General features: G+C 36.5%; 1 protein-coding gene across 8 annotated transcripts in view; it reads right to left on the bottom strand.

Annotated features, from left to right (window-relative positions):
- The window catches only part of HSPA12A (heat shock protein family A (Hsp70) member 12A), a 321,425-nt gene that overhangs the window by 256,148 nt on the left and 37,519 nt on the right, over positions 1 to 27,758 (bottom strand). For 5 of the 8 annotated variants that reach the window (XM_058298306.1, XM_058298308.2, XM_071215656.1 and 2 more), the window contains 9 exons: positions 27,433 to 27,493; positions 21,090 to 21,184; positions 15,916 to 16,084; positions 13,651 to 13,748; positions 11,678 to 11,759; positions 9,322 to 9,416; positions 5,009 to 5,155; positions 2,683 to 2,836; positions 638 to 737 (listed from right to left, as the gene is read on the bottom strand). In XM_058298306.1, coding sequence (XP_058154289.1) covers positions 638 to 737; positions 2,683 to 2,836; positions 5,009 to 5,155; positions 9,322 to 9,416; positions 11,678 to 11,759; positions 13,651 to 13,748; positions 15,916 to 16,084; positions 21,090 to 21,184; positions 27,433 to 27,493 — 1,001 coding nt within the window. The remainder of the gene's footprint in view (positions 1 to 637; positions 738 to 2,682; positions 2,837 to 5,008; positions 5,156 to 9,321; positions 9,417 to 11,677; positions 11,760 to 13,650; positions 13,749 to 15,915; positions 16,085 to 21,089; positions 21,185 to 27,432; positions 27,494 to 27,758) is intronic. The other 3 variants (XM_071215655.1, XM_058298311.2, XM_058298309.2) reach the window with 1 other exon arrangement.

Raw genomic sequence — 27,758 nt, 5'->3', positions numbered from 1 at the left:
GTATATGTAAGAATTTAAACATAATTTCTTTTTCTTATGAAAGGTTCCTCTCTCAGCATCTGAAAAGGTTTAACTATGAAGTGAGACATAAAAATAAGTAGTACTTTTAGTTTAAGTACTAGTTTATAATAAATAGCACTTTTAGTTAAAGTTTCAGTTTAGCACATTTATTTTTAAAGTAATTGAACAAACCAGAGCTTCTGAAATCCAAATTAGTGAGAGAAAAAGATGAAAGCATTCCAGAGAAGCTCAAAACTCCTTGGTCTTACCAGGTAAAGGAAATCTTCTAAAGTCATGGATTGAAATTTTAAAACTAGAGTATCTGGGGTGAAATGAAATGGTATGAAAAAAATGGATCTAGCTCCGGTTTCAGAACATCTCCATGGAATCTGAATGTCTGCAGGGGAAGAGTGCTGCAGGACACAAGAATTTATACACATTGCAAGAAGGGAGTAATACATGTTGACCTTTAGAAAGTTCTCTGAGCGAAATACTAGCTGATATTGTTCATACTTTTTATTGTCCCTCTAATCTAAGCCAATATTTTTTAAAAAGAAAGGCTACTATTATCATAAACTCCAGGTTTTCTGATGAGGAATAACATCGGCCACAAAGCAGTCTTCCTGGATATGCTTACCGGATAGGATTGGGAGGCGGAGGAGGGAGTGGTGGGGGAGGAGGAGGCGGTGGAGGTACAGAATTCTCAGACTGGTTCACGCGTTTCTGGAGTTCATCAACTGAAGAGAGAGCAAGCATTTGGAAGAGGGCTGAAATAAGTAACTGGACTTTTTTTTTCCTTTTACACGTACAGGAAAAAAACGTAACCTCTCACAAAATCAAGAACCTTTTATTAAGGCAAAGTTAGAAATTTTAATATGAAACTGCAGAACTTCTTAATCTGGTCTGCTATCACTGACGCAAGAGATGCCTTCCATCTGTTAAAAGAAAAAGTTACCATCTGCTAACTATAAAAAGGAAAAAAAATTCAGGACAATGGCTGAATGGGTGGGAGAGTAAAGACTGAGTAGGCTGAGGAAATATTTGTTAACAATGGAGTATACTACTCAAACACTACGAAATTGTTATTACTTGACTTTAAAAGTGCATAGACCAAGAATTTTCAACATAACATTTAAAAATGGATTTTAATAGTTGCATACCTCTCTCCTCCCTTTTCCTTTACAAACTGCAAATACCAGAGTCCTTGATTTTAAACATCTTATAGGTATTTATTCATTTTTAAATTTACTCAGACTCCCAATTGTCTTAACTTTAAAACTTTTTGCTCTTTTGAAGCATATTCTGGAAATATAATTTATTCATTGAAGTCATTATTGCAGCAGGCTAAAGTCTACTAAGCACCAACAATGTTAAAGGGTCTGTGCTTGGTGCTAGTCAAGACACAGTTTCTGACTTCAAGGAGCTCAATTTAAATTTACATCACAGATGCAAACACCTATAATATAGGCAAACAGGCTATAGGTACTAAAGGCTGTGTTTTGCACTCAGAAGCTAGCTCCTCCCACTCCCCGGCAATTTCCATGACTGACTGTACCTCCCAATTGTCTGTCCATTTGTTTTTATCCTCAACACTTAAATGGGCAGTATGGATTAAGCTCGCTGGCCCCAAGAATGCTCTAGTTATTTCATATGAATGCATCCGTCTCTTTAAAGGAAGTGTTAGCTCATCAAGGAAAGAAGGTATGGTTTCTTTTCTTCTGTATTTCTTATAGTACCTTAGGATATACGAACAGCAGGTACTAAATAAACATGTGCTAAACTGAACCTCAGTATCTCTAGTGTCTGCCCTCTCCGTGCATAATAAAGATGGCTGTGGCTATAGGCTACCCTGATAGTCACTAAAAAGAATGGAGTATTTCTTGATTTAGATCTATTTTTTAAAAATAAATTTTTTAAAAATAAATTTTCATTGTGGACAAGAAAGCACTGGATGTTTTTAAAAGGGGAAAAAAGGCTTACATGGTTCTTCTGCACAGATTTCAAAATTCTAGTATAAAATTAACCAAAAATATCTGAAGTGAATGTAGACGCTGGTATAAAGTGAATGACCTGCCTCCTTAAATTACCTACCTTCCAACAGAAACTTATTACTTATGCCTGTGTGGTAATCCAACTCACACATTCTTGTTAAGCCTTCCAGAACTGAAAGAATAAATCCTTTAAGTATCCCCTGGTGTTTTAAAAGTTTTTCCATTTAATATATATATTGCTGCCCACTTCATTGCTAGGTGTGATATTGAAAGTATTATTTCATGTATATAATTAGGCACCAAAGATGAAGGTAGTTTGAGTCCAAAAAGTTTAATTCTTTTTAAAAATGCACCCTAAAATGAACAAAATAAAGTCAGTACTTAATGAGCAGTCTTCTCTGAAGCCCTAGAAAATGCTGAAATTTTTGGTAGTCCCATGGTATCTTTGTCCCTTAATTCTGAGTGCGATGCCCACAAAGGCTCTAAGTCTAAAGAAGAAGTCTAAATATTTGTGAATTACTTGATTACAGCAGCCATGCTACTGAATTATAAGAATTAGAAATGAAAGAATTGGGGGAAAAATTCTGATGTTTTCCCACAGCCTTCACTACAGGTTCTAGACCAACTATAGATGCCATGAGAGATACACAGATTAATAATAAGACCCCAGTAGCCTACTCAGTGCTTTTACCGGAATGCTTTAAATTTCTTGCTTTCTCCTCAGAATTCTGATACTTCAGTTCCAATTCCTTTTTATCTTCTTCTAGAAGTTCCAGTTGCTGCTTGAGGTTGTGTATCTCCTTGTGAAGTGTTTCATTTTCTAATTGCTCCTCTAATTCTTTGATCTATAAATTATAAACAAACCTTTATAGCATAGTAATTTTTCCTTTATTAAAGGAAAAGGGAAAAAAAGTAATGTTTCCTTTTGATTTTGCATTTCATAGCAAAGAGATACCAATCCATCTTAAAAACCAAGCAAATGTTAGGATACAGATGATACTTAAAATCATTCCCAGCTATTTGATTCAATATAAATTTACTGAGACTTATGTACCAGATTCTTTAATTTTTATAAGTGGGTCACAAAAGTAAAATAATACCTAAAAGTTCATTTTAAAAAGATGAATCCCTTTGTACCTATTTTCAAGAGAAAAATTCTGGTAGTATTAAAAAGACCCCTGGAGGGAAATTTGGTAATAAATATCAAAAACATCAAAAAAAATTAATTAAAAAGAAAGACTCTTTGGTCCAAAATAGTGTTTTAGAAATTTATTTTAAAGAAATAGTCACACAAGTGTGCAAATATGCTCACTAAACTGTTCCTTATAACAGTGGAAAACTGAACATCAGTGTCCATCAATATTAATCAATAATCGTGTTCTTTAAATGAAATATTATGCAAACATTTAAAATCACATAGCAGACTTTACCCTAACATAGGAGGATATATTACCAATTGAAAAATTAGGTTATAGAATAGTATGTACGACATAATTTCATTTTAACAATACATATATTCATAAAATTATATATTTACATAAAGTTTGGATATGCATCAAAATTTGAGATTCTTGGGTAATCAATTTTCTTCCTAAAGTCTCCCTGTATTTTTAAAAATTCTTTTTTATAATGAGCACATGTTACTTTTATAATCACTAAAACAATACACAATACAGTTATGTTTAAAAGATTGCTGAAATCTGCAAGGGAACTTGCAGTCAGGCAAGAAATGTTTTAAATCACCAGCATGAAAGACTATCCAGAATAACTGTATAGTCATAGTATGGTAGTTTTAAAAGAAGTGGTTGCTCTAATTTCATTCAACACTTTTATATAATCTTCAGTACCTCAACCCCTACCCCAACAGGTACATATTCAATAATTTAGGCCTTATACCTCAGGTCAACTCAGTAAGTTACAGGCATGTATTATTTACTAAATAAGTTAACTGGACTTATTTAGTGGTTGGGCTTTTCAGACCAAAATCTGAAAACAAAGCACCTTTTTATTTTATCTCTTTATTTGAAAAGGCCATTTCTGTTGATAGGAAGAAGAGAGAGAGAGAAAGAAGAGGAGGAGGAAGAGGAGGAGAAGGCAGAGGAAAAGGGAAGAGGAAGAGATGGGGAGGGGAGGAGCCCAGGGGCAGCCTGTCCATCCAGAAGTACTCTACATACACACCAACATTTCTTAATGAGGAAAAACAAATCAACTCTACCTCAGTACCAACTTTGTAAAAACGTCAGAATTTCCAGGGATTAAATGTCAATACTGTTGCTTAAATAGACTTTGACAGGTGATAACAAACAGCAGCTAACAGCCTTTCCTTCATAAAATAGGGACACTAAGTAGTATAAATACTGATGTAATTTTTCTTAAGTGGTCCTTTAATTTGAAAGCCTTTGTTCCACCTCTTCACCTCTCTTCCTCTCCCACCTCTTCTTTTCCACCTACCACAATGACTATCCTTTCTGCCTAGCACACAGAGGTAGGCTGTGTCAGCGGGAACAGCGCCACTCAAAGTGAAACAACCACTTAGGAAGCCTTTAAACATAGACATTTGTGCATGTTTACAAAATCAGAAATTTTCTCTAAGCAAACAATTACTGTGAACATGGACTTGACTTTTCCTCCATCTTTAAATAGAGCCTATGCCTTCCATCAAGTTTTTAAGACTAATCTACCTTCATGCCTGCAGTCCCTGAAAAACACAATCAGCTCACAGTCAACTCACAGTCACTTTCCAGACTGTGCATTACCCACACTCATTTTTAGTCGTATCTCTAACCCCTGCTTCTTCTGGCCCTTTGAACATCTTAAGGACCCACATAAGTCTGTAAGTTTTAGTTAGGCACTACATCAGGCTCCTTTGGAAGATATTTTTTCTAAAATGTGACTGGAAGGATTGAATAACGAAGGAAAAATATGGAATTATAAATAACTGGAATGACCCCTCTCATTTTATTTATATATATAAGCATCTTTCATATATATATATTTTTTATATTACCTAAACATACCTTTTGTTGATGCTGAATTCTCTCTTCTTCAAGGAGCTGGGTGAGTTTTGCATTTTCATCTAAAGCTTTCAAAAGCTGCTGGTCAGGAGCAGAACTCTGTAGCAGAAGGTGGCTTTGTCTTTTTAGTTTGTTTTGTTCAATGAACATCTGCAAAAGTTAATTACATAAAAAGCATATACCAAACAATCCCACATAGCTCTCCAACTACAACTTGAGGAAAAGGAAAAGTACATGGAGTTTTTATTAAAAAATTAAGGCGATATCTGAATTGTATAACAGTGTTAGAAGTCATTGCTATAATTTCATTCCTAATTTTTATACCATCTTCAGTATCTCAATCTCTGCCCCCAATAAAGAATATATCCAATAATTTAGTTCTATACTTGTTTTAATATTTTATTATTGCTTTAAAATACAATAGCAGTAGGTAATATTTATTGAGAACTTACCTCATACTGCATACTCTACTAATGATGCTACATGGATTATTTTAACACTTTCATCAATCCTGTGAGTTAAGTGCTTATAGCATGAATTGCCAACATTTACTACATACTTTCTACATGCTAAGTATGGTGTTAATCATTTTTTGTTCATCGTACCTAATCCTTAGAACCCTCTCAAGTAGATTCTATTATTACCCTCATTTTACCAACTAGGTAACTGAGGTTCAAGAGTTAAGCAACTTTCTCAGGGTAACACATACATGACAAAATCAGGTTTTAAACTCAGGTCTGTCTGGTTTACAAGCCCCAAACTCTTATTCACCTGGTTAAATTCCTCTATAATTTACAAGCCCTAATGTTTTTGCCCAGAGTTGAGAGCAGTTAATAGTACGAGCATAAAGGGATAAGGTATACTAATACTTACTGAGTACATAATTTACACAGAATACTTATTTAATCCTCACAACGTTGCAGGATTGAAAACAATTTTCTTTTCTATGCTCCTGTTATTTCTTTTTCCCTAACACTGTACCCAGTTGGCCAGTGGGTAATCCAAGCGTGAAATGTTTTAAAAATCCTGATATTAGGCCCATTTTTTTATAGTACACCTTCACTTTTCAGATTCTTAAGAGCGTTTTAAAGTGAAATCCACATTCTTCTTCTGCCTGACTCTCTCTCTCTGTGAAAGTGTGAGTAGGGAGCATGAGTGTGCATGTGTGTGCACACGTGCCACAGTGTGCTAGGCTTGAGAACACTGAGCCCAGAGGCTTCAGCATACCAGAGAAGAGTAATCGATATTTCATTAGAGCATCTTAAATTTTAGACCAATGATCTAACTGAAATGCATTATTTCAGGTTATCATCATTATGACAGTAATTAATTTTTTATACATTTCCCCTCTTAAAACTTAGCAGTAAAAAAAGCTGGCTGCCTGGTACCAGGTCAGCACGAGGGTAGCACTGCTTCTCTCTGCTTTGGTTTTCTCTTGGGAGAAAAAGCTGGTGCTCCTTTTCCATATAGCACTTAAGAAAAGGTGTTTAACTTCACATGTTTATAAAGTATCTTAACTTTGTTATTTTGGGGAGAAGCATGATAAGGACATGTGACATCAAATCTAGGTGACACTAATAATGTGAATTTCTTTAGCAAATTCCTGTAGCCATTTTTAAATAGTAATATTATAAGAGAAAAAAATATATAGGAAAGGCATTTCTATAAATAGCAAGGGAGACTTTCATAAAATTACTCATTAGACCACCTTTTCTAAACTTTAAGCTACTAAAAATCAAATAGTTTATAAAACTCCTTTTCTAAAGATATATTTCAAGAGAATTCAGTTACCAAACACTAATGAATTTGACTGTTAGCTATGGTAAGAACTTGGCTGGAGTTAGGAAGTTGGTGTCTTAATTTCTGTGTCAAATAACACCAAGAGGTATCAAAATTGCAAAAAAATGTATAAATCCTTACAAAGAAGAATGAGAATGATTATATGTAATTCATTATTCCTATACCTCTGTTTTAATATTTAATATATTAATTTTACTAATATGTAATTAATTCTTTCCAAAACAGCACTCAAATTTCATCAGAATTGTTTGTGGGGGAAAAAATCAATAACATGATATTCTCACTTGTATAATGGGAATTCGTTAAATAAGGCATTCACACCTTAGGAAAAAACAAACCACAATGAATAGCAAAAAAATATATATATACACACACATTCAAGAAATACTGGAAACATTAAAAATTTAAATTGCACTGAAGGATAAAAACATGATTATGAAGACACTGTTTTCTTCTCGACAAGGGGGATTATGTTTTTGTTTTTGTTTTAAAAGTACAAATGGTAGTAGGAATGGGGGGAAGTTAGGCAGAAATCTTTATTTTTTTACTTTACACATTTGAGATTTCCTTGTATTTTTTTAATAAGGTACGTACCTTCCTTTTGTCATTAAAAAATATGAAGTTAACTTAAAAAAATTGAGAACAGGGACTACATTTGTTTTGCTCACCAGTATATTCACAGTATCAGCACAGTGTTTCACACAAAGAAGATACTTAAAAAGATGCTTGCTGCATGCACAGAGGAAGAAAATGCAACAGAAAGGGTAAACTAAGTCATGTGCCTTTTAGCAGTAGTTACCTGTTGGAAACCTGAGAAATTTTAAACCATGCAAAAGAGAAAATATACTGGTTCAAATCTAGCTCTATTAAAAATTATCTTCTCACTATTATTTGGAAGGAGCCTATTGTAAAGTTGCCGAATGCCCTTACAGGTATCTACGCTATCAGAGATGGAACTGCCACTGGGCTGGCTTCCCCTCCGCTCCTCTGTCTTCTGCCTCTTCCTCACTTGGGGCTCATGGGTCAGCATCATTGTTTTCACCAGACTCCAAGACTTCGGGCCCTACCAGGCGAGTGGCAGAGTAAACCATTCATTTTTTGTATTCTTAGTGGAATCTTGTTCTTCCATCTATCTTCTCTGCTATAGCCGTGGCCTTCAAGTTTTTCTTCAAGATGCTTTGTATTCTAACATCATTCAACAAACAACAGATGGAAAACTGAAAATGTCTCTCAACATGAGACCCTGGCATTTGGGTCAAACTCAGCCCATCTTTTCGTTTTGCAATGGAGGCGCCTGTCTCCACATTATCTCCACCACCTCCCCACCCCAAGCGTTTATTTAAAGTCATTATTGATACAGCTGCAGCTTTTTCCAGAGGGCTCTGGCACACTTCAATTCTTCTTTTTTTTTTTGTCTTCCAAGTAATAAGAAAATGATATTTACCCACCTTGCATTAAACTCTCTGATAAAATGAATCATAATATTCCATAATATTTCAAATCAGAACTACTTAGACTAAACCTTTGCAGAGTTCATTGCTAGCACAACTATATTCAAGCACAGAAAGACTCCTGCAGAAAACCATCATCTGATTTTCAAATGTCAATCCCATAACCCCGTGTTTAGTCTTCCTTCTATACCGTGGATACCTTTGCCTAGGACTGTTGTTTTCATTTTTTCAGCTACTTTCCTCCAACCTACAGTATTCATACACGTTCAAAATACTTATGCGCCACAAAGATCTCGTGCGGATCAGTTCCACACCATGAACCAACTGGCGCCTCATCATTTCCCTGGAAACCAGCCCCAAAGCCATCAAATGCCCAACAACTGCGTGTTAATGATGGCAAACCGGAACCCAAGCAGCACGGAGCTTATCTTTAACAGGAGATGAAAATCATTACGTGGGTGAAAGGCTGAGGTAATGGATGTACCACATGGCAATGTTTCCACAGCTAGGAGAAAATCACTTGCATAAATTAGCGCACTGAGCACTAGCTGCAGAGAAATACTGACACGGTGACACTGTTATCCGAGATGGCACACAGGGTGTACCCCAGATTCTGAAGGCTATTTGAAACTTATAGACAGCCTGTCCTCAAGCTCAACTTTCCAATACAAGTTACAAGCATCTCTAAATATAATTCCTTTTCCCTGGATAGCACTTTACAGCTTATAAAATACACTTTAAAGGTGTGCCATTGGATTCTAAAATTCATTAGGTTAGACTGATATCATCACCCACAGGTAAGAAAAGTAAACCCCAAGAGGCTAAGAGGGGACTGCTTTGAGGTCATATAACTACTGACTGACACGGCCAATATGTGAACCCAGATCTCCTAACACCAAGCCAGTGATCTTTACACTGTTCCATAGCTGCTCCTCCTGTACCAACTGATCCTTAATTCAAAGTGATAAGTTCCTACCAAAACTCAAAAAGTATTTTGATATGTCATCAGCAAAGTCCTTTAAAGAAAAAAAGAAAAGAAAAATGGGATGTCTGCATGATACCCACCTCTTGTGCAAATGACTCTGCTTTCTTCCGAAGGCCCTTTTCCAATTCCAGGTTTACCTGCATTTCCTCATACTCTTCTATTGCTAGCATGGACACTTAAGAAGACAAGGAAAAGAAAATGGGCAATTGATATGTCACACAAATTAGCAGGTACAGGGATGGAAAATAGCGCCTAAGAGAGTCTTCATATAGGCACCTTCATCCATTGCTGGTTAGAATGATAAAATCTTTTTAGAGGGCAACTTGGCAATGTAAATCATAAAACCTTAAAAATGTGCATACCTTTGATTCAACAGTTCCACGTTGAAGAATGCATATCCTAAGAGAATAAGTCATAACTACACATACAGAGATTTTATCATAAGGGTGCTTTCTGCATCACTCCTTTTTTTAAAAAAAGTGTATATCTGAGTTTAAAAAAAAAGAATCACAAGTTATTTTAAAGTCTTTTCCTTGATTACAAAGGAGGGAAACAGCCATGGAGCCATTCAGGCCCAAAGAGGCAGAGCTTTATACTGAAGAATCCTCTTAGTAGACAGGAGACAAACTTTCATGAGGAAAGTATTTTCAAACAAGAGCAGTATGAATTCTTTGCTACTTTTGACATTTTGTGGTCTAGTTTGTTAAATAATAATATCTAGGCAAGGGCCTAAAACAACACAAGATATATATAAACCAGAGGACAGAGGGAAAGATGGTGCCATCAGAAATCAGATACAACAGAGGAAGATATCACACTCATCTCCTCACCTGCTTCTGGCAAGGCACCTCAAGCCTGAGCTGAGTCATGTCAATAAAATCCTTAAAAGGGCTCTCCTAATGGTTGCTTTCACACTGTTCCTCCAGGGTGCTTCCACCCTAACTGACTAAGTTGTAGTTTGCTGTGTAATGACATAGAATTTCAAACACTGTTCTCTGTAAATCCCCTGCCTCCTCAGACGAAAGACTAACAGTCTTACTCAAGTAAAGCAAAGTAAGTGGTGGTTTGAGGCATGAATTATAGGTTCCTGAGAACTCAATCATTTTGAAACCTAGTTAAAAATGAAATTTTGTGAAGAAAACAAAGAAGACTAAGAATATCTGAAGTTCTCGGCAAGATAATTGACTCTCCTTTCTGTCCAGAACACTATAATAAAAAAAAAAAGTGAATTCTCATGTGTTCAGGCCCTTTGTATTTGGATCTGAAAGAAATTAAGGTGGTCCTAGTCATATATCTCTTTATATAATCTCTCTCTTCCTAGAGTGGGGGCTCTCTGAAGACAATATCCACGGGACTAACATTTCTAGAAACCTCTGTTTCTAGCTCAGGGCATCAAGAGTAAAAATTCTCCCACACTGTTCTATCTTCTTAAATACAGAAAGAGCTGAGGAAACATCACAGACAAGCTCATCACTCAACTTTACCTACAAGGTCCTTTATTTATTAAACAACAACAACCCAATTTATGAATGACTCCAAGGTTGAGAGCCACCACCCAGAACACAGAAAGCTGGGGTGTGAAAGACTTCCTGTTAGTGTTAGAGCTTCTGAACTAAAGACTTAAACCCTGAACCATTCTGCAGGTGGCTGAGGGAAAAAAGAGAAGAGAAAATGTGTTAAGCCCTCACCGTTAGAATTGCTTTTGCAGAACCACATTTTGGCATGACCCCCTCGGCCTAAACAAGGGGACCCAAGGAATAGGACCACGAGACTGTTTTACTCCGAGGAAGATAAAGTTGACAATATTCTATGGCTTTCTCTAGGAGGAGCCATGGGAGAAATTCCAAGGTCTGCTTCTCCCACCTAACCAGTGAATTTGTTTTTGTGTGATCTATATTCCCCATTGCACTGGCCCCTGGCCAGCTCAGCACCAGATTTCAGGCTCAAAGGCAGGACATGTGCAAGGCTTCAGAGCAAGTCTGCATCTGCATATCCATCTACACTCTCTCTTTCCATTTGTCCCATTTTCCTCATCCTCTAAATTTTCCACTTTATCATGCCATGCTGCATGTATTTGTGTAAATATCCTTATCTCTTCTGGATTGAGAAATACTACATAACCCACCAAATGTAAATGCTGAGGGGACGGCCAGTATGGCCAGGAGTCCCCAGGTATATGCAGCACAGAGTAGTATGTACTTAGGTTTGAAGTTTCAGAATGAATAGGTCCCGAGTTCTTCAAATGTAGCACTTTTAAAAGTCCCCAGACTCCAAGATGGGTGATTAAATAAGAATGGGAGAGACTTACTGCTACAAGTTAGGAAAATAAAATATAGGAGAGAATTCTCACTGTAATATCTAGGCAAAGGCCTAAAATAAAATATATGTATAAACCAACTGCAGATGTATTTGAGAAAAAAGACTGGAAATACATACCTCTGTTGCATTTTTCTAAGACTTTTCTCTGTTCAAGAACTTCTGAATTTAAAGCAGCTTTTTCTTGTTTAACTTTATTTACCTAAAAATGTAAGATTTTGAGGGGAGAAAATACCCCAAACTGTAAAACATTCCATGTGGTAAAGTGTGATACACAAATTTCTGTTCAACTTTCAACATAAAGTTACAATTTAAAGTAGGAACGTATGTTAGCCTTTTATTAAAGTTATTCTTAAAGCTTCAAAGGTAGCTATTTAAGATAGTATATACAATTGGTATACAACTTATTTTCATATTCAAATTGGCATTGTATCTGTTCCTAAACATGAAAAAGTTCTAGCCATCTAATGTAAGTGATTGTTATTTTTAATGCAAAAATCCAAACAGAGATCACCAGAAAGCATACCTCAGCCATTATGTTAAGACCAAATATTCAATTATGGTATTCATTTTAAACTTTGATGACTTGTGGCTTAAATAAAGTATGTATGAAAATCCTTCCCCCAAAATTAAATTTCTGAAATAAATTTTGGCATCTATCAACAGAAGAGAATACCACAGAGCAGTTAAAAAAAAAGTAAGTTACACATATCCATACATTGATCCAAATTTTTGGATAAATCTCAAATACATTACGTTGAATTTAAAAAGCAGGTACATTTATATAGTTTCAACAAAACACAGGTATTAGAATGATGAACACCAAATTCAGAACAATGGTTCTTTAGAGAAAAGGGACAAGGAGTGAGGAGAGTGCAACTGGGGAGAGATACACAGGGGCTTTTAACACGCTTTATGAATTAAGCTGGGTTGTGGGTTTATGGACATTTGTTATTTTGTTCTTATATCTTTTGGGATGTCTGCAATAGTCATAATAAAAAATAACTTTTGAAATGGCTTCCAAAACAACACTAAGTGGGAGGGGAGAGAATCACCAATAAAAGGTGGAAGAGAATAGATCAGAATGTGTTTACCCCTCTCCTATGGTTACCGTCAAGAAACAAACTATGACAGTGGCCCTGAAAGTGGATGTGAATCCATCATCACCCCCACAGAGATTTCGAGCTGGTTTCTGTAGTCTAAGGTATATTTTTTTATATGTTGGGCTTAAATTAGTAACTAGTATATTCCCAACAGGAATGGCCATTCCAAAATATTATCATCCTTCTTCCCATTATGATGTTTTGCCACAAGTGAACACAGCTGGGGCTGGGAGGTGCTGGTAGTGCTCCACACCTTTTCCACATCATGGCACTCATGCAATGATAAAATCTGCCGGGACTGGGGTAACCGGATGAGGCTCTCCTAAGGGATCAATACCTTGGCATATTTGTAAGCCACTTCAAGGATATCAAAGGTGCCGTAGCACATTGGTTGAGAAGTGCTGGGCAACAGAATCGGAGAGCTGTTGACACCAGTTAAATCAAGACTGCAAGACAGATCCTAACTTGAACCCTCACTCAAAGAACGGCAAAGATATGCTCCGGTTCTTAAAGACAGTTTGAAAAGGAAAAATAAAAAGATTCCCCGAATGTCCACCTGAACCCATTCTACCATCCATCCCCTGTACCCCTGGTGGAGGTCCACAGGGGGACAGCCCTCCCAGCTCAGGAGCCAGCCCCTGGAGAAGCAAACTACCCTCTTCCTTCTTTACCACCAGAAACAAAGTGTGACTTGAAGCAGGAGCTACCATTCTCACAAACCTGCCTCACACAGTAAAAAGTAGGGGGAAAGAAGGGATGCTTCAAGGCTAGTGTCTTATTTAGTGAACCAGGCAATGGGGACATGAGTGTTCCTGATTTTACTCTCTATACCTTTGTGCCTGTCCGAATTAGGGGGGAAAAGGGGATTACAACCCACACATGCTTCTCACGTCAGAAATTAATTAGCTTCAACAGCAAGTTTTTAACTTAGCCAGTCTCCAAATATCTTAAAAACACTAAAGCTTTTGCCTTCAGGCCGAAAATACATACTTCTTCAATTACTTCCACAAGTTTGCTCTTGAGATCTTCCAGTTCAATGGCTAATGTCTTCTTTTCCTCCTGAGCAGATACAATTTGATCTCGAAGTTCTGCATTTTTTAAAGAAAGAATAAGGGAAAATAAATAAATTTACTTTTAAAAGAAATAATCTGGTCAAAAGAATGAAAATGCACAGTTTATGGTCAAGGTTATTTAACAATTAAAAGGAAAAGGTAGAAGTAAAGCCCACCCCCCCTCATAGCCATGGTTATTAATTTTATATCATATAGGGAACTGGACTTGGCCCAATGGATAGGGCGTCCGCCTACCACATGGGAGGTCCACAGTTCAAACCCAGGACCTCCTTGACCCGTGTGCAGCTGGCCCACACACAGTGCTGATGCGCGCAAGGAATGCCGTGCCACGCAGGGGTGTCCCCCGCGTAGGGGAGCCCCACGTGCAAGGAGTACGCCCCGTAAGGAGAGCTGCCCAGCGCGAAAGAAAATGCAGCCTGCCCAGGAATGGCGGCGCACACACGGAGAACTGACACAGCAAGATGACACAACAAAAAGAAACACAGATTCCCGGTGCTGCTGATAAGGATAGAAGTGGTCACAGAAGAACTCACAGCAAATGGACACAGAGAGCAGACAACTGGGGGGGGGGAGAGAAAGGGGAGAGAAAAAAATAAAAAATCTTTAAAAAAAATTTTTTTATATCATATAATCTCACTACATTAAATGTATCTGATACTGTTTTCTTTGCATTCTTTCAAACTCATATTCTTGTAGAAAACTATCTGGCATGTTGGAGGTAGATTTTTTCAAGCTTTTCACAATACGAATTAAGGCATTGTACTAATTCCTTTTTATTTCATAATGGCCATGGGCTCTTATCACAATGCTATACAAACAAACAATTGGGCAGTTAATAATTCGGAGATTTTACTTTGAAGAAATAAGTCCTGAAGCTGCCAATTTATAGCCCTTAAATATTATTTGAACTGACTCAAAATAGAACCTATTTGAAAGAAGGGTTAATTCTAGTAATTTTCTCTCTAGAGTTGTGGGTGTTTAGTTTCTTCATTTATTTCATATTTTTATTATTGAAATTTAATAAAAATGTGTTACTAGAATGAAAATATGAGCAACTAGAAGTACAAAAGCTTCTGGTGTTAGATTAAAGTTACTTCTACAACTCAAATGTTAAAAATTATACACGGATTCTCACAGAGCACTTAAGGTTATACCCAGAACTACTGTTTTGTCTTTTAATTTCTTATCTTTTTCCAGGGGCAATAAAAAACTTGCTATGTGGTTATTTATAAATTAAATCAAACTTTTTACATGAACCCAGCTTGAAGGAGTTCTCAGAGACTTATATCTGAATCACCACCTTCACTGCCTGGCTAACCTTAAAGGGAAAATAAGAGACCATATGATGGGAGACCTACCAGAAGGGAGAATCATGGATAAAAGGGAAACCCTTTAAACTTCCTTTCTCTTCCCACCAATGTGAATTCTATTTTGCCTTAGTTAAGGGGGTAGAGAGTCGGGGAAAGATGGTATTTACAGCATCATTTTTTGTTTATACTTCCGGTTAAAATTTCTGTCTACCAAAAATGAGTATTGCTCTTGACATGTACACTAAGTTAAAATGCTTCATTACTGAGCCAAAACCTGCTCCCCTACATCTTTAACATAAACAATGTGTGTACACATATGTACAAATGAATAAGATTCATGTGTATTTAGCAGATGTAGTACGTGGTCTTGCCTTACAGCACCACTGGCTGACCGGCAGTTGCTGGGCACTGCAAACGCTTAGAGCTCATGGCCTGAATCAGATGGCAAGTTCTGTGAGGTCACAGACAGCAATATCTGGAGAGGGATCTTCCCCAAAGTTTCCAAAAAAGAGCCAAACAAAAGGTGTTGACATATAACTTTATCATTCATTCTTTCATTAAACAAAAATATCTTAACACATAGTTCATATTCTTAATAAGTTTATAGTCTAGCCTGCTGTTTTTGTCAAGAATAAGCTATCAAAAGTGTCTAACTCCAAAGAAGAAATTAACTGATAAAGCATGGATGGTGTATCCACTCAAAATAACTCTCAATCGGGCTATACTCTTTAATTTCAATTAAAACAGAAATTCTGGGGATAAGACCCAGGCATCAGGGTCGTTAGATGTGACCACGATTCCAATGTACAGTCAGGGTTAAAAAGCACTACCCTAACAGGAACAAAAGTTTGCTCAATAATTAATTAAGCCACCTTTGATTTGCTCCTGGCACTGTACTGAGACACAAGTTTCCGTAGCACGCTCTGTGTCCGTAGCTGAATCTTCATCATCAATATTTATCTCATCAGTTATCACATCTGGTCCCAGCTTGGCCATGTACAACATGCTGATTCTTTTCAATGCTTTATTTTCTTTATTTAGCTAAGACAAAATATAAAAACGGTTATTTTAACAGCAGTCAAATGAGTGTCTTGGATTTTTAAACAATAGACAAATTAAATGTATCTTTGTCTTACATATCCATCAACATTCACAGCAGGAAATAACAATTAGCAGATTCATTAATAAGGCTGTATTTACACTTCTTAATATTAAACTTATTACTTTAAGTAAGACCTGATGCCTGGATTACAGCCAGCATGTGAAAGTGCTAGTTACAACTGGTAAGAAATGCAAGAGGAATTAAGACAAACATACCAGTACAGAATAAATTAATTTTCAGTTTATTCATAGTCATTAATAGTCTTAATTAAGGTACTTTATTTCTAACAAACGTTTTGTTTGATGGGTCTGCTATAAACACCTTTTAAATGTTTGCTTGGTACCCTTCTTTTCTGGACACCGCCACTCTTCTTCACTGTTCCACGATTTTGATGCAAACAACCATGTTCCCCCAAAATATGCCCCATCCCTTTGGCCATTCAGATCTATTCTCTAGAGTTTGGAGGCTGAAACAGACAGAAGAGTTTCTTTCCACATGTTTGCATGAAAAGGAACTGTTGGCAACCACGTCTACTGCAAGAATGAGGAGCAGAGCAAGGTAGTCTATAGCAAAGACAAAATGAAGCTGATGTGTAGAGACGGGCAGAGAAAAGCAGGGGAGAAGGGGTTCCCACAGGGTGCCAGTCTCTGGTTCCAGTCTATTCCTAAACTGTTCCTAGCTCATGGGTGTTATGTGATACTCCAGTATCCCTCCTAACCAGTCTCACTTTTTTTCTTATTGCTTAAGCTAGTTGATGATGTGTCTCTACTCTCTGTACATAAGAGTTCTAATACAGAGTAGAAAGAAGTTCAAGATGAGTTTCTATTATTGGTATAAGAGTTACAGTTCATAGTAGAAAATAGAAATGCATCTTTCTTTCATTGATTTATTGTTCCTTGATGTAGAAATTAGCTGATATTTAGCTTTAGTTGCTCAACTAATATCACCTTCTTGAGCTAATGTGTAAATGTGCATATAAACATTAGTACAAAGAGCACGCAAAGACTCAATTCTGTCGAGTGCCCACAAAGGAGAATATGGTTTTCCTTATGTTTCTCTTCTCAATACTGAAAAACAAAAGGCCCTCTCTTATTTGAGTACATGAACGTATTTTGGAGATGGATTTCCCTTTACAAAATGTAAGGCACAGAAATGTAAACATATTCTCTTTACTAAGGGCCATCAAGGCCAATTTTTAATTTAATAATTGACACTGGAAATAAATAGAAACAAAAACACAATTCATTAGAAAGCTAACTGGCCTTCACTACTGTGAACCTCACACCAGAATAAGATGTTTAGTAGGGCAGTAATCTGGCTTTGGCCCTTCATTTGTGCTTAAAATTAAGGCCCTTGGGGGTTTCTCACAAGGAAAGCCCAGCCTACCTCAATTTTTATCCCAATAGTACAGAACCTAAATGTACACCAAAGGGCAGGGTCCAGAGCTCAAGATGTCCCCCTGACCTCTCTGGAGAATCCAGAAGAATCTCTTGGAAATGGCTAAGAGCCCTTCCCTGGATTCTTCCTTGGAAGAATCAGACACAGTCATTTATCCCATCCCCAGTGCATAGCTCCAGCTGCTAATTCCCCAAATTACATCAAGGGAATCAGGGACAAGAGAAGAGGCCCACAGTTTCTCAATCCCTCTTTCCCAAAATGAAAAATTCAGACAAGTTTTGTCTGAAGCTGTGAATGCTACAGCATGGCACTAGAGGTGCAAGGACCCTTCCTGTCAATTCTCAAATTATGCCATCTTTTCCATGTGTTAGAAGAAAACAGCAATTTTAGAAAAAAGTAAAAAACTCAAGGCCTAATTTAAAATTCTGTGTCCTAATTTTAAACTGATGGTTCTCAACTCTGCACATCAGAATCTCTGGGGAGCTTTTTTAAATCCCTGTGCTCAGTCCCCCCACACCAAAGCAAAATTTCTGGGGATGCCCCACCCCCGGCAATTTTTCAACAGAACGTCCCAGGTGACTCTAATGTACATCAAGCCTAGGAGCAGCAAGGTAGCAATGCAATGTTTTATGACACATTTCTATAAAATCAGTAGAGCAGAAAGTTAAGAACCTGTGCTACCAGTTTTGTCTCTGCCTCTAGAACTAACCTAATCTTTCAGTGTCTCAGTTTTCTCATCAACAAACTAGGGATAAAAATAGTCTCTAGCCCACAGGGCAACAAGAATATTAAATAAGATATTACATATATAGTGCTTCATGAAGTAACTGACATATAGAAAGAATTCGGTAAGTATTAATAATTAAATAGTAATGAACGAGGTTTATTTTTGTGTCTAATTTCCCGATGGAAACCATTTATCAGCTAGTTTTCTTCAACTAAGCTATTCACCTATGCATTTTTTTGCTTGCAGGATACTCATGAAAAAGTGAAAATAGTAATTTTGCCATTTGCTGCTTAATAAATTAATTCCTAGGTAACCATATAACAGTAATATTTGATAACCCAATAGTTAACAATTTTGCCATCAAAAGGGCTTTATGCCTCTAACAAACAGGTACAAAGATCTATCAACTACCACCTGGGAGCTGTAAGTAGTTTTCTTACTACTCTACTTAAGGTTACTAGCTCAAGAAAAAAGCTAGTCAGTAATTTTTTTTAAGTCTCCTCTGAAACACCATTTTCATACCTTAAAAGAAGAAACATACGATAAACAAACATGAGGTCATGAATGCATACTAATTGGATATTTTTAAGAACTCTGAATTCACAAATTTTGGCTATGCAATGTCATCGCAGTTGTTTTTCCAGTTATAGGTTAATGGCATGCTACTTTCTTCTTTGAGGCCTTTCTATCTTAATAAGCCACAATGCAAAAATAAGTATTTTATTATCTAGAGTAACTTAACTTTTCACTACATTCAAATGCAAAAAGAGTTTTTATATTGAGCACATTTTAAGGAATATTTAAAGGTACAAAATAAGCAAGTCAGACCAACTTAAGTAGTTGGTCTGCATTTATCAGTTTAACCTAGGCATTTTAGCAAAGCGAAGTGCCCCGACTTACTTGTGAGAAAATTATGAGACCAAACTGTGTCATAAGAATTAAACATTCTATTTGATATTAATGTGATGGCAAAGATTTAGAAAAATAAGGATTTATATAGATATCCTGCTGCTCAAAATGGGATCTACTTTCAAAAATGCCAACTGATACCTAAAATAATCCATGTGTTGGTCAAGCATATAAAGAGGCTTCCAAATTTTGCATCCAAAGTTGTTGTATCTTCCACATCCGATAAGCACATCTATAGAGTCTAATTGAACAGGGTTTTTTTTTTTTTTGGTTTGTTTTTTAATCCAGGCCCAATTCATATGGTATCCTCAAAAACAACTACGCATCCATTTTTTTAAAAAGCTTCTCAAAGAACAAGCAATACACTGTGAAGTTAGAGGACCCTACAATAAAATCTAAAAGGTGTAAATGACCCTCGAGATTAGGTAACGCAGTGGTTTCCAACGGGGGTGCAGGGAACAGTCCCCCCGCAGGTCTTTCCATCTACACACACCTGATCACACCCCTAGGCCCAGTGGGTCTGAGGGATTCTTAAGCCACCAACCCTTGTCCACCCTGACATTTAGAAAAAGGCAACTGTAGCCCAGAGAGGTGAATTCTCTTGTCCAAAATCACCTGTTAATAAAAAAAAAAGGGGGGGGGAGGGGAGGAGGGAGAAGAAAAGGAATAAAATAAATGTAAAAGTCCCAAATGCCCAAAATAACATAACCAAGAATAAACCCTGTAGAAGTAGCCTCCTAAACCTCTGCTCTTTCCATAAATTCTGCCAGTCTTAGAGGGAGTCAGTGTTCTCACTTTGGGCTTAATACTGCAAATACTTGTCAGTGACAATAGAGAAAAACAGCCAGAGACAATCCTTTGACACTAGGAGATCAGAGCAGCTAATATACTCCAAAAGGAGAAACAAAGGCAAATTCACACGGTATTATGGACTAGTGAACTCCAGTGATTTTCAGCAGAGTAAAATGATGTAAGAGTACCTACATTATTCGTGTTTTTAAAACAATGGCTTGTATTGCTAGGTACTTTTCAGACAAGTAATAGCAGAGAACTTGTATATACAAATTCATGTTCTTAGGTTCTGTGACTGTCTTATGAATTCTAATGTAATGTAGTAATGCAAACAATTAAGCAAAAACCTCCAGCAAGCATACTGCTAATGCAAACAAATTAAATAGATGTGATGTGTTTATTTATTTATTGGTAGTAGGATTTCAACAGCACCCAAAGAAATACTTTGGAGTGGGGAGACAGGGGAGAAGAACACAACTGGCATTAGTAATGAAATTTGGTCAAAATTGCTGTAATCCATTTTCTGATGAAGTGGTTCAGATGCATTTTACACAACCCAAAATACACAAGACAGAGATAAAAACATTCTTTAATAATAATGTACTTCTGATGAGATAGAATATAGAAAATTACACACTTGGTAAATTCATCAGCTAGAAGCAATCAGTGGAGCACTGGAGGTCACCTTTCACATGCCCTCATTTTGCTTTCACAAATAATCACCTGAAATGTAAGGCTTAAGGCTGACTTTTTCATCTGATTCAAACATGAAACAGTCATTATTCTTTTATGTCACACCAGGTTAGTTTTAAACTTGGTTACCATTTAAACCAAATTGGAAAGTCCAGTTCAACAGACTACTCTGGGACCATATTTCCCAGGCAGAAAGGACAAAAGCTGAAATACACACATACAAAATCAGAATAACATTTCCACTAAGGCAGATATTTACATAACCATATCCTAAGATTCTGAGATTTTAGGACAATTTCCTCATTATCCAGGTAGAAAAGTGATTAGAGAACTTAAAAAAGCAAAAAAGCTTAGAAGTCACTGTTTAGAAAAGCCAGATGAAACAAAAAGGCTCAGGTAAACTTCCAGCATTAGAATAATCTCACCTTCGTTGCCAAAGCTTCAGCACTTTCTCGACAAGTCTTCTCTATTTCAAGATGGTTCTGCATAAAATTAACTTCCTCTATAACCATGTGAGAAACTAGGAATGAGGGGAAAAAACAGTCTCATCATTCAAAGATTAGTCAGCTATTCCAGAAGTCTACTCATCTCCCATGACTAAGAATACTTCAATTCTTTAGCTGGCCAGACCTTTACCTACAAGTGAAAAAAAAAATTTTTTTTTTATACGCTATCCCGATTAAATCTTACCTAATATTTTAACATAGAAAGAAAAAAGGAAGACAAGGAAGAAACCTTACCACTATTACACACATTTTCAGAGAGCTATTTAGGAGCATTTTAAAAGTATTTTTGGTGTAATTATATACATATCCATAGACATCCTGAATGAAACAAAAGTATCACTCATAAATAAAGAGAAACGGCAAACATGATTTCCTTTTCTTGGCATGGATCTAACTAGGAAAATTAGCTAATGAGAAATGAAAGAAAATCTTAAATTGATCTCCTGGCTAGGACGACAATGTGGCAGTTTAGCTAAGGTAAATATTATACAATATAAGTCTTTATTAGTAAGAAAGTAGCTACTGACTATTGAGTTTAATAAACTCTGGGGCAGAAAAGGAAAGCAACAAGATTTATGTACTATGTGATGATGAAAGCAGATGAAATAATTGTTTCTTGCATCATAAATTGTCAGGAAGATTAGAAGAAAAATAAAATTTTACTTGCTGTCTTACCAATTCTTGAAGAATAGTGATTTTTAGATTTTTGGTAGCTGGTTTATATAAATTGAGATTTAAAGGTACAAAGCATTGTAGAACTTGAATTATGCTTTAAAGATCCTGCAAATTCCTCCCTCCCAGATTTCCAGTTAAAAGAAAACACTCAAAATCTCAAACCTAACTGTAGACCATGTATACTTATTGACATTTGTTAGGTTTAAAAAAAAAAATTTCACCCAAATGTGAAACCCAACAAAGTTAGGCAAAAAGCACTGGGCTCACATAACACAAAGACAGATTACTTTTGCTTCATTTAAGCTTAATTAACCTGCAATTATGATTAAACTCGGGGGAAAAATTTCTCTCCAAATTAAATACAAAAATGTATTACTTCCTAAGTCTGTCCAAAGTTCTTATTATGTTAATATTCAAATTCATAAAGCAGCACTAAATGGCCAGAAACATCTCTAACCTTGACATTTTTTTTCAGGGGTAATAATAATCTGCCGCAAATGCAGGCCAACCAAAAACCACTTAACTAATTAGTAGTTGCAGTCACCGAGAAAAACATGAATCAACACTGTTATTACAAGTGGCACATTTGAGTGGCATCTAATTATGACTTGATGAGCACGATCCTTGCATTATCAACATTACTACTGCATCCCATCAGGGCCTAAAAGCTGCTGATGGCATTGACTTCGAGAAACTCCCACTCAATGGTACAGCAGCACCCAACAATCGGCTTGGCAGGGGCCCCCCTCACTAAATGACACGTTAAGCGTAATTACTGGTAGACATTGTAAATAAACAGGATTGGAAGTGAAAATTGTACCAAGTGCATAAGACACAATCTGACACATTGGAAGTGGCAGCCTTAATTGAGAGTTTCTTTGACTGCTCAAGATCATTTCAACTGCATTTCTCAGAGGACAGTGATTATAACTGTGGAGACAGACGGCATAATGGTATCAGCACTGCTGACAGAGCAGTGAATTAAATTGTATCTGCTGTTGTGTGAAAGCCTTGATGAGAGGTACAGATGCCTTAGTGGTCTTATCATTACAACACAATGGTCATGTTGTCATCAACCTTTCTGGCACCAATTGAAAAGAAATGATTGTGTGTTGAAGCTCCCCCCCCCTCCTCGGCACCCCCCTTCTCCTCTTCTATCTCTTGTTCTGAATAGAACCAATTTTCAGAGAGCTATGAAATCACGCAATAGGCCCTAAAATGCAGCTGCTTGGCATACAAACGGGTCCCCATTAAACTGGAATCACACACAATATGTGTTTATGCCAGAAGAACAAATAGAAGCTGAACACAGGCCAAGTTTATTCACACACACAAAGCCCATGTAGCTCTTCATCAATATAATTGCCTTTTATATTGTAGTTTAAATAATAGGCTCTATTATTTCCTTAAAATCCTAATATTCCAGGCATTTTATCACTATGTTTACAAGGTAGGTTCTTCAAAAATGTGGAGGAAAGAGAAAAGAAACCTATACAATTTTTACAACATCAAATATTACTTTGAATTTTTACTTTTAACTACTTGACATCTTCTGCCACAATCTGGTATTTCCACTATCATAACAAAAACATAAACACTCTGCATTTTTCACAGGAATTTGACTTTTTATTCAGTAACATTCTTGCTCATGGAAGAGTAAGAAAATTCTTTCAGCTTAGTGAGGTTTAGGCCCAGGAAAAAGGGGGCAGGAGGGAAAGAAACATTTATTTTCTAAACATTTTGTAAAAAGCTGTCATATAATTTAACTTGATAAACTTAGTGAGGTAACACTAGCCCACATTTTCTCTAATTCTGATATAGTACACTCCATCAGGTGGGTTGTTTTTTTTTTTTTTTTTTTATCCCTTGGAGAGAGAAAAGAGGAAACTGAAAATTGTACCTGAATTGTTTGTTTAAGAAACTACCCATATAGATTTAGTGTGAGTCTAGAAATGGAAGAACTTTTATCATTGATGTGGAGGCAGTGGCCACTGGAGGTTCTGAGAAGAGGGAGAGGGAAAAATGGGTGTAATTTGGGGACATTTTTGGGATTTGGGAATTGTCCTGAATGACACTGCAATGACAGATACAGGCCACTATATGTCTTGTAATATCTTATAAAAATGTGCAAGAGATAGTGTAAACTACAATGTAAACTATAATCCATGCTTAGCAGCATGCCCCAATATGTGTTCATCAATTCTAACAAATGTACACTAATGAAGGATATTGTTAATGTGGAGAAATGTGGGAGGGCTAGGGAGCAGGGCATATGGAAATCCCCTATATTTTTGATTTAACATTTATGTAATCTAAGTATCTTTTAAAAAGAAATAAAAGAGTATATTGAAAACAAGTGGGGAAAAAAAATATCCCAATGCTAAATTGGAGTATAAGTACCTCCTTATCAACTCTCTAGGTTCAAAGGGAAGGACATATTTCAAAGGGCAATTTATAGCTATAAAAAGCATAACCTCATTTCCAAAATGAAAAGTTAGATCATATGACCCCCCAAAATAATTAATACTTTAATTTTTTTCTACTCTTTAAGGGACAAAAATTTTAAAAAGCCTTTAACTGTTCATTTAAAGACTTGCCTTATGTACCTGAACTTGGACTTGTCTAATAATTTCCATAATCTATGGCCTCTACTCTTATATAACAGTTTGAAATTTGGATGACAGGAGATTTAAAAAAGAAAAAAGATGCTCAAATAAAGTGATCCTAAAAATGTGATTATGTTTAAAAAAAAAACAAGAATCCTTACCTTTTAGAAACATACACTGAAATATTTAAAGAAAAACGATGCTATGATTGGAATTGGTTTCAAATTAATTAAGAGTGGTTGTGAGAGGGCAAATGTGAGTGTGTGGATGTATAGATGAAAGAAGATTGACCGCTGAAGCTGGATGATGGGTACATAGAGGCTGTTATACTATTTTTTCACTTTTGTTAAGTTTGAAATTTTCCACAGTAAAAGTTTTTTTAACCTGACAGCTTAAAGTATCCTAAAAGTACATCTAGCATTGCTTCCTTCAGTCTGCTGGAATTAGTAAAGTTTGTCTCTCTTCTTCGAGGACTCCAAAGCTCACTTTCAGTCCTTGCCATCATAGTATATAACACATTGTAGGGCAAGTGGGTTTTTCATTTGCGATGTTCTTCTACTAAACATGAGCATTAGAGCAGGGATTGTGTTTCACTCATATTTGATTCTCTTGCATCTAGCACAATGCCCTGTACAAAACAGACTCTCAACAAATTGTTGAATATTTGAAAAAAATGTATCTGGCTTAAGTTCACCTGTTGACACTCTTTCACAAGAACAGTCTCCGTAGTATATAGCACCACTTAGAAAACACCAACAGCATTTCTTGAACTCGACCACATGTCCAATCTTATACTAAATCCTTTGTAAGGTTCTCTCTACAAATCCTCACAACAATCGACAAGGTAGGTATTATCATAGCAATTTTATTTTGGAGAAAACTGAGGCTCAACACAGTCAAAGAATATATGCCAAACCAGAGTTCTAAGTGCGTGAAGCCAAGCCCACGTCATTTCTGGGTGACTCCAATTTTCTATGTTCCTTTCTAATTCATCGTATTTAAAGGTGAGACCACCGTTGACATTGCTTCCTGAGTAAAACTCCTCTCCCTCCAGCCAATTCCCAGAAATACTGAGATGCAGGATGCCTCTAAAGTTTATGTGCGGAACATGCCACAAGGTCCTTCTCAACTCAGATTACTTAGGTTTTCGCGTGGTGAGAAACAGCCTTGAAGGCTGGCATGTGTGCCCTAAAACAGAGCAAAGGGCCTAATGTTTCAGCCTGAAAGGCATGAAGGTGTTTTATTCCTTTCCCAGGAATCTTTCTAGTGAACATGGCTTTGCTAGGTGTCCTTTTGTGCAGGAAGAAAGGCTCAGGAAGGGGCACATGAGTAGCACAGAAATACAGGTTAAACCAGCTAAGAAAGCACCCTAAGCTAGGGAGAAGAGAACTCTATGGCCTCTCAAAGCTTCTTCTGGAGTCTTATTCAGCTGCCCTTCCTACACTTCAAGAACCAGGCCTCCAGATGGCAGATGAAAGCTAAGTTTACCAGTTACTCTAAAGGCTGATTGAGGGGGTGTTGTTTCTATTCATTTTCATAATTCAGAAGACAAAATCCCTAGTACTTACCTGGATCAAAATATTTGATAAATCCGAGCCTAAGAACTTAAACCATAACCACCACACACAGGACACCGATCTGCTATCAATAATTCAAGCACGTTAATTGGTAACAATGCCAATGGTATAAATCTTTCAGAAGTGATTCAGCGTCAGAATAAGCTTAAGAGCGCCCATTCATCCTGCATTAGGGAAAGAGTGTGTCCGATGCATTGCGGTGCATGCAGTCACAAATAAGAGATATTTCTAAAATAGCGCATGGGCCCCCATAGATAGGAGATATCAACAATATCCCCCTTGGCTTTGATTATAGCCAGACACTGAAAAATAAACTGGCCCTACTGAGGTTTAACTATAATGTTGCCTTTTTATCGCTGTTTTTCCTTCAACCAGAAGAAAATGTTTTGCTGTGTAGTTACCAGGTCAACACTTGATGATATAATCAAACAGACTGACTGCTGTAGCCTCTGTGGAATGATGGAGAAGAGACTTTTGTCCAAAGAAGAGGGTCCCCTTCCCTGCTAAGGTCAGGCCCTTTTCCCATGATGTGTTTCCATTGGATCCTTCTGGGTGTGATCAGCTATGCTCTGCCCTTTACAGGATAAAGTAACAACAGATTTACACCACATGAAAAAATAACAGCAAAAATTTAGAAGAAGATTATGGGGTGTTAGTCACTTACAGCCTTTGTGAAAATATAACTTTCCTCTATTAGAGGGCAATTTCAAACATTCAAGTTCTTAAAAATGTGTAAGCTCTCTGAACCTGTAATTCCATTTCCATGAACGAACCTAAGAAACTAACCAAGCCACTGTAAAGATGTGTGCATAAGAACACTTGTCAAAGCATTCTAATAGCTAAAAAAGAGAAATAATCCACCCACCAGTGAAGGAATATTTAAATAAAACATGCTGCCTTCACATAATAGAAGACTACGGGCGACAATTAGAACTGATACACACCTCTACTGACATGCAAAGATGACCACAATGAAAAAAGCAGGTTAAAAAACGGAACGCAATGTATGATCCCATTTCTGCCAGATACATATATTATACAGATGAAAGATGAGGAAGGATAGATTATGAACTACCAAGTACAATTTGTCTCAGTGAGTCAAAATTCTTAACAAGTAATTTTTGTTCTCCTTTAACTTTTCTGCATAATGAATAAATGTTATAACAAGAATACTGTTTTATAATACCATTCACATAATATAATAATGCTCATTCTGTTATTTTTAAAAATCACAGTAATGCCAGGGCATTTCATGGACAAATCAGAAGACAAGTTTTGCTTTCTTGATTGGATACCCAATGCATCAGCAATGAAACAGAAGGAATATGTCTACCCCCTTAATCCCAAAATACATAATCCCAAAAACATTATAACATAATTAATTCCACTGAAAGGCTTACGTACTTTTCTGAAATTCCTCCAGCTTTTTAACAGCTTCATCTCGTTCTTGTCTAATTTTGTCACACTAAAATGAAAGGTAAAAAGGAAATTAAATTTGTATCATAATCTTAAATTTGGGAAGGCAAGCAAACTTAATAGACTACCAAAATTTTCTAAAAAGAAAATGGAAAAAAAAAACGACAAAATTTAAAAACCTTAAAAAAAAAATGATCACATGGTATTTGTACCATTGCATGTGGCCAATTTTCTCAGACCTTCCAAAATAATGAGCCACCTTACTGCTCATTATCTCCTCAGTAACAGACCAATTTAACATCTTGAGTTAAAAT

The sequence above is a fragment of the Dasypus novemcinctus genome, chromosome 6 (genome assembly GCF_030445035.2).
Source record: "Dasypus novemcinctus isolate mDasNov1 chromosome 6, mDasNov1.1.hap2, whole genome shotgun sequence".
In the NCBI taxonomy this organism is placed as follows: Eukaryota; Metazoa; Chordata; class Mammalia; order Cingulata; family Dasypodidae; genus Dasypus; species Dasypus novemcinctus.
Note: the sequence above shows the minus strand (reverse complement) of the source record. Positions and strands in the feature narration are given on the sequence as shown.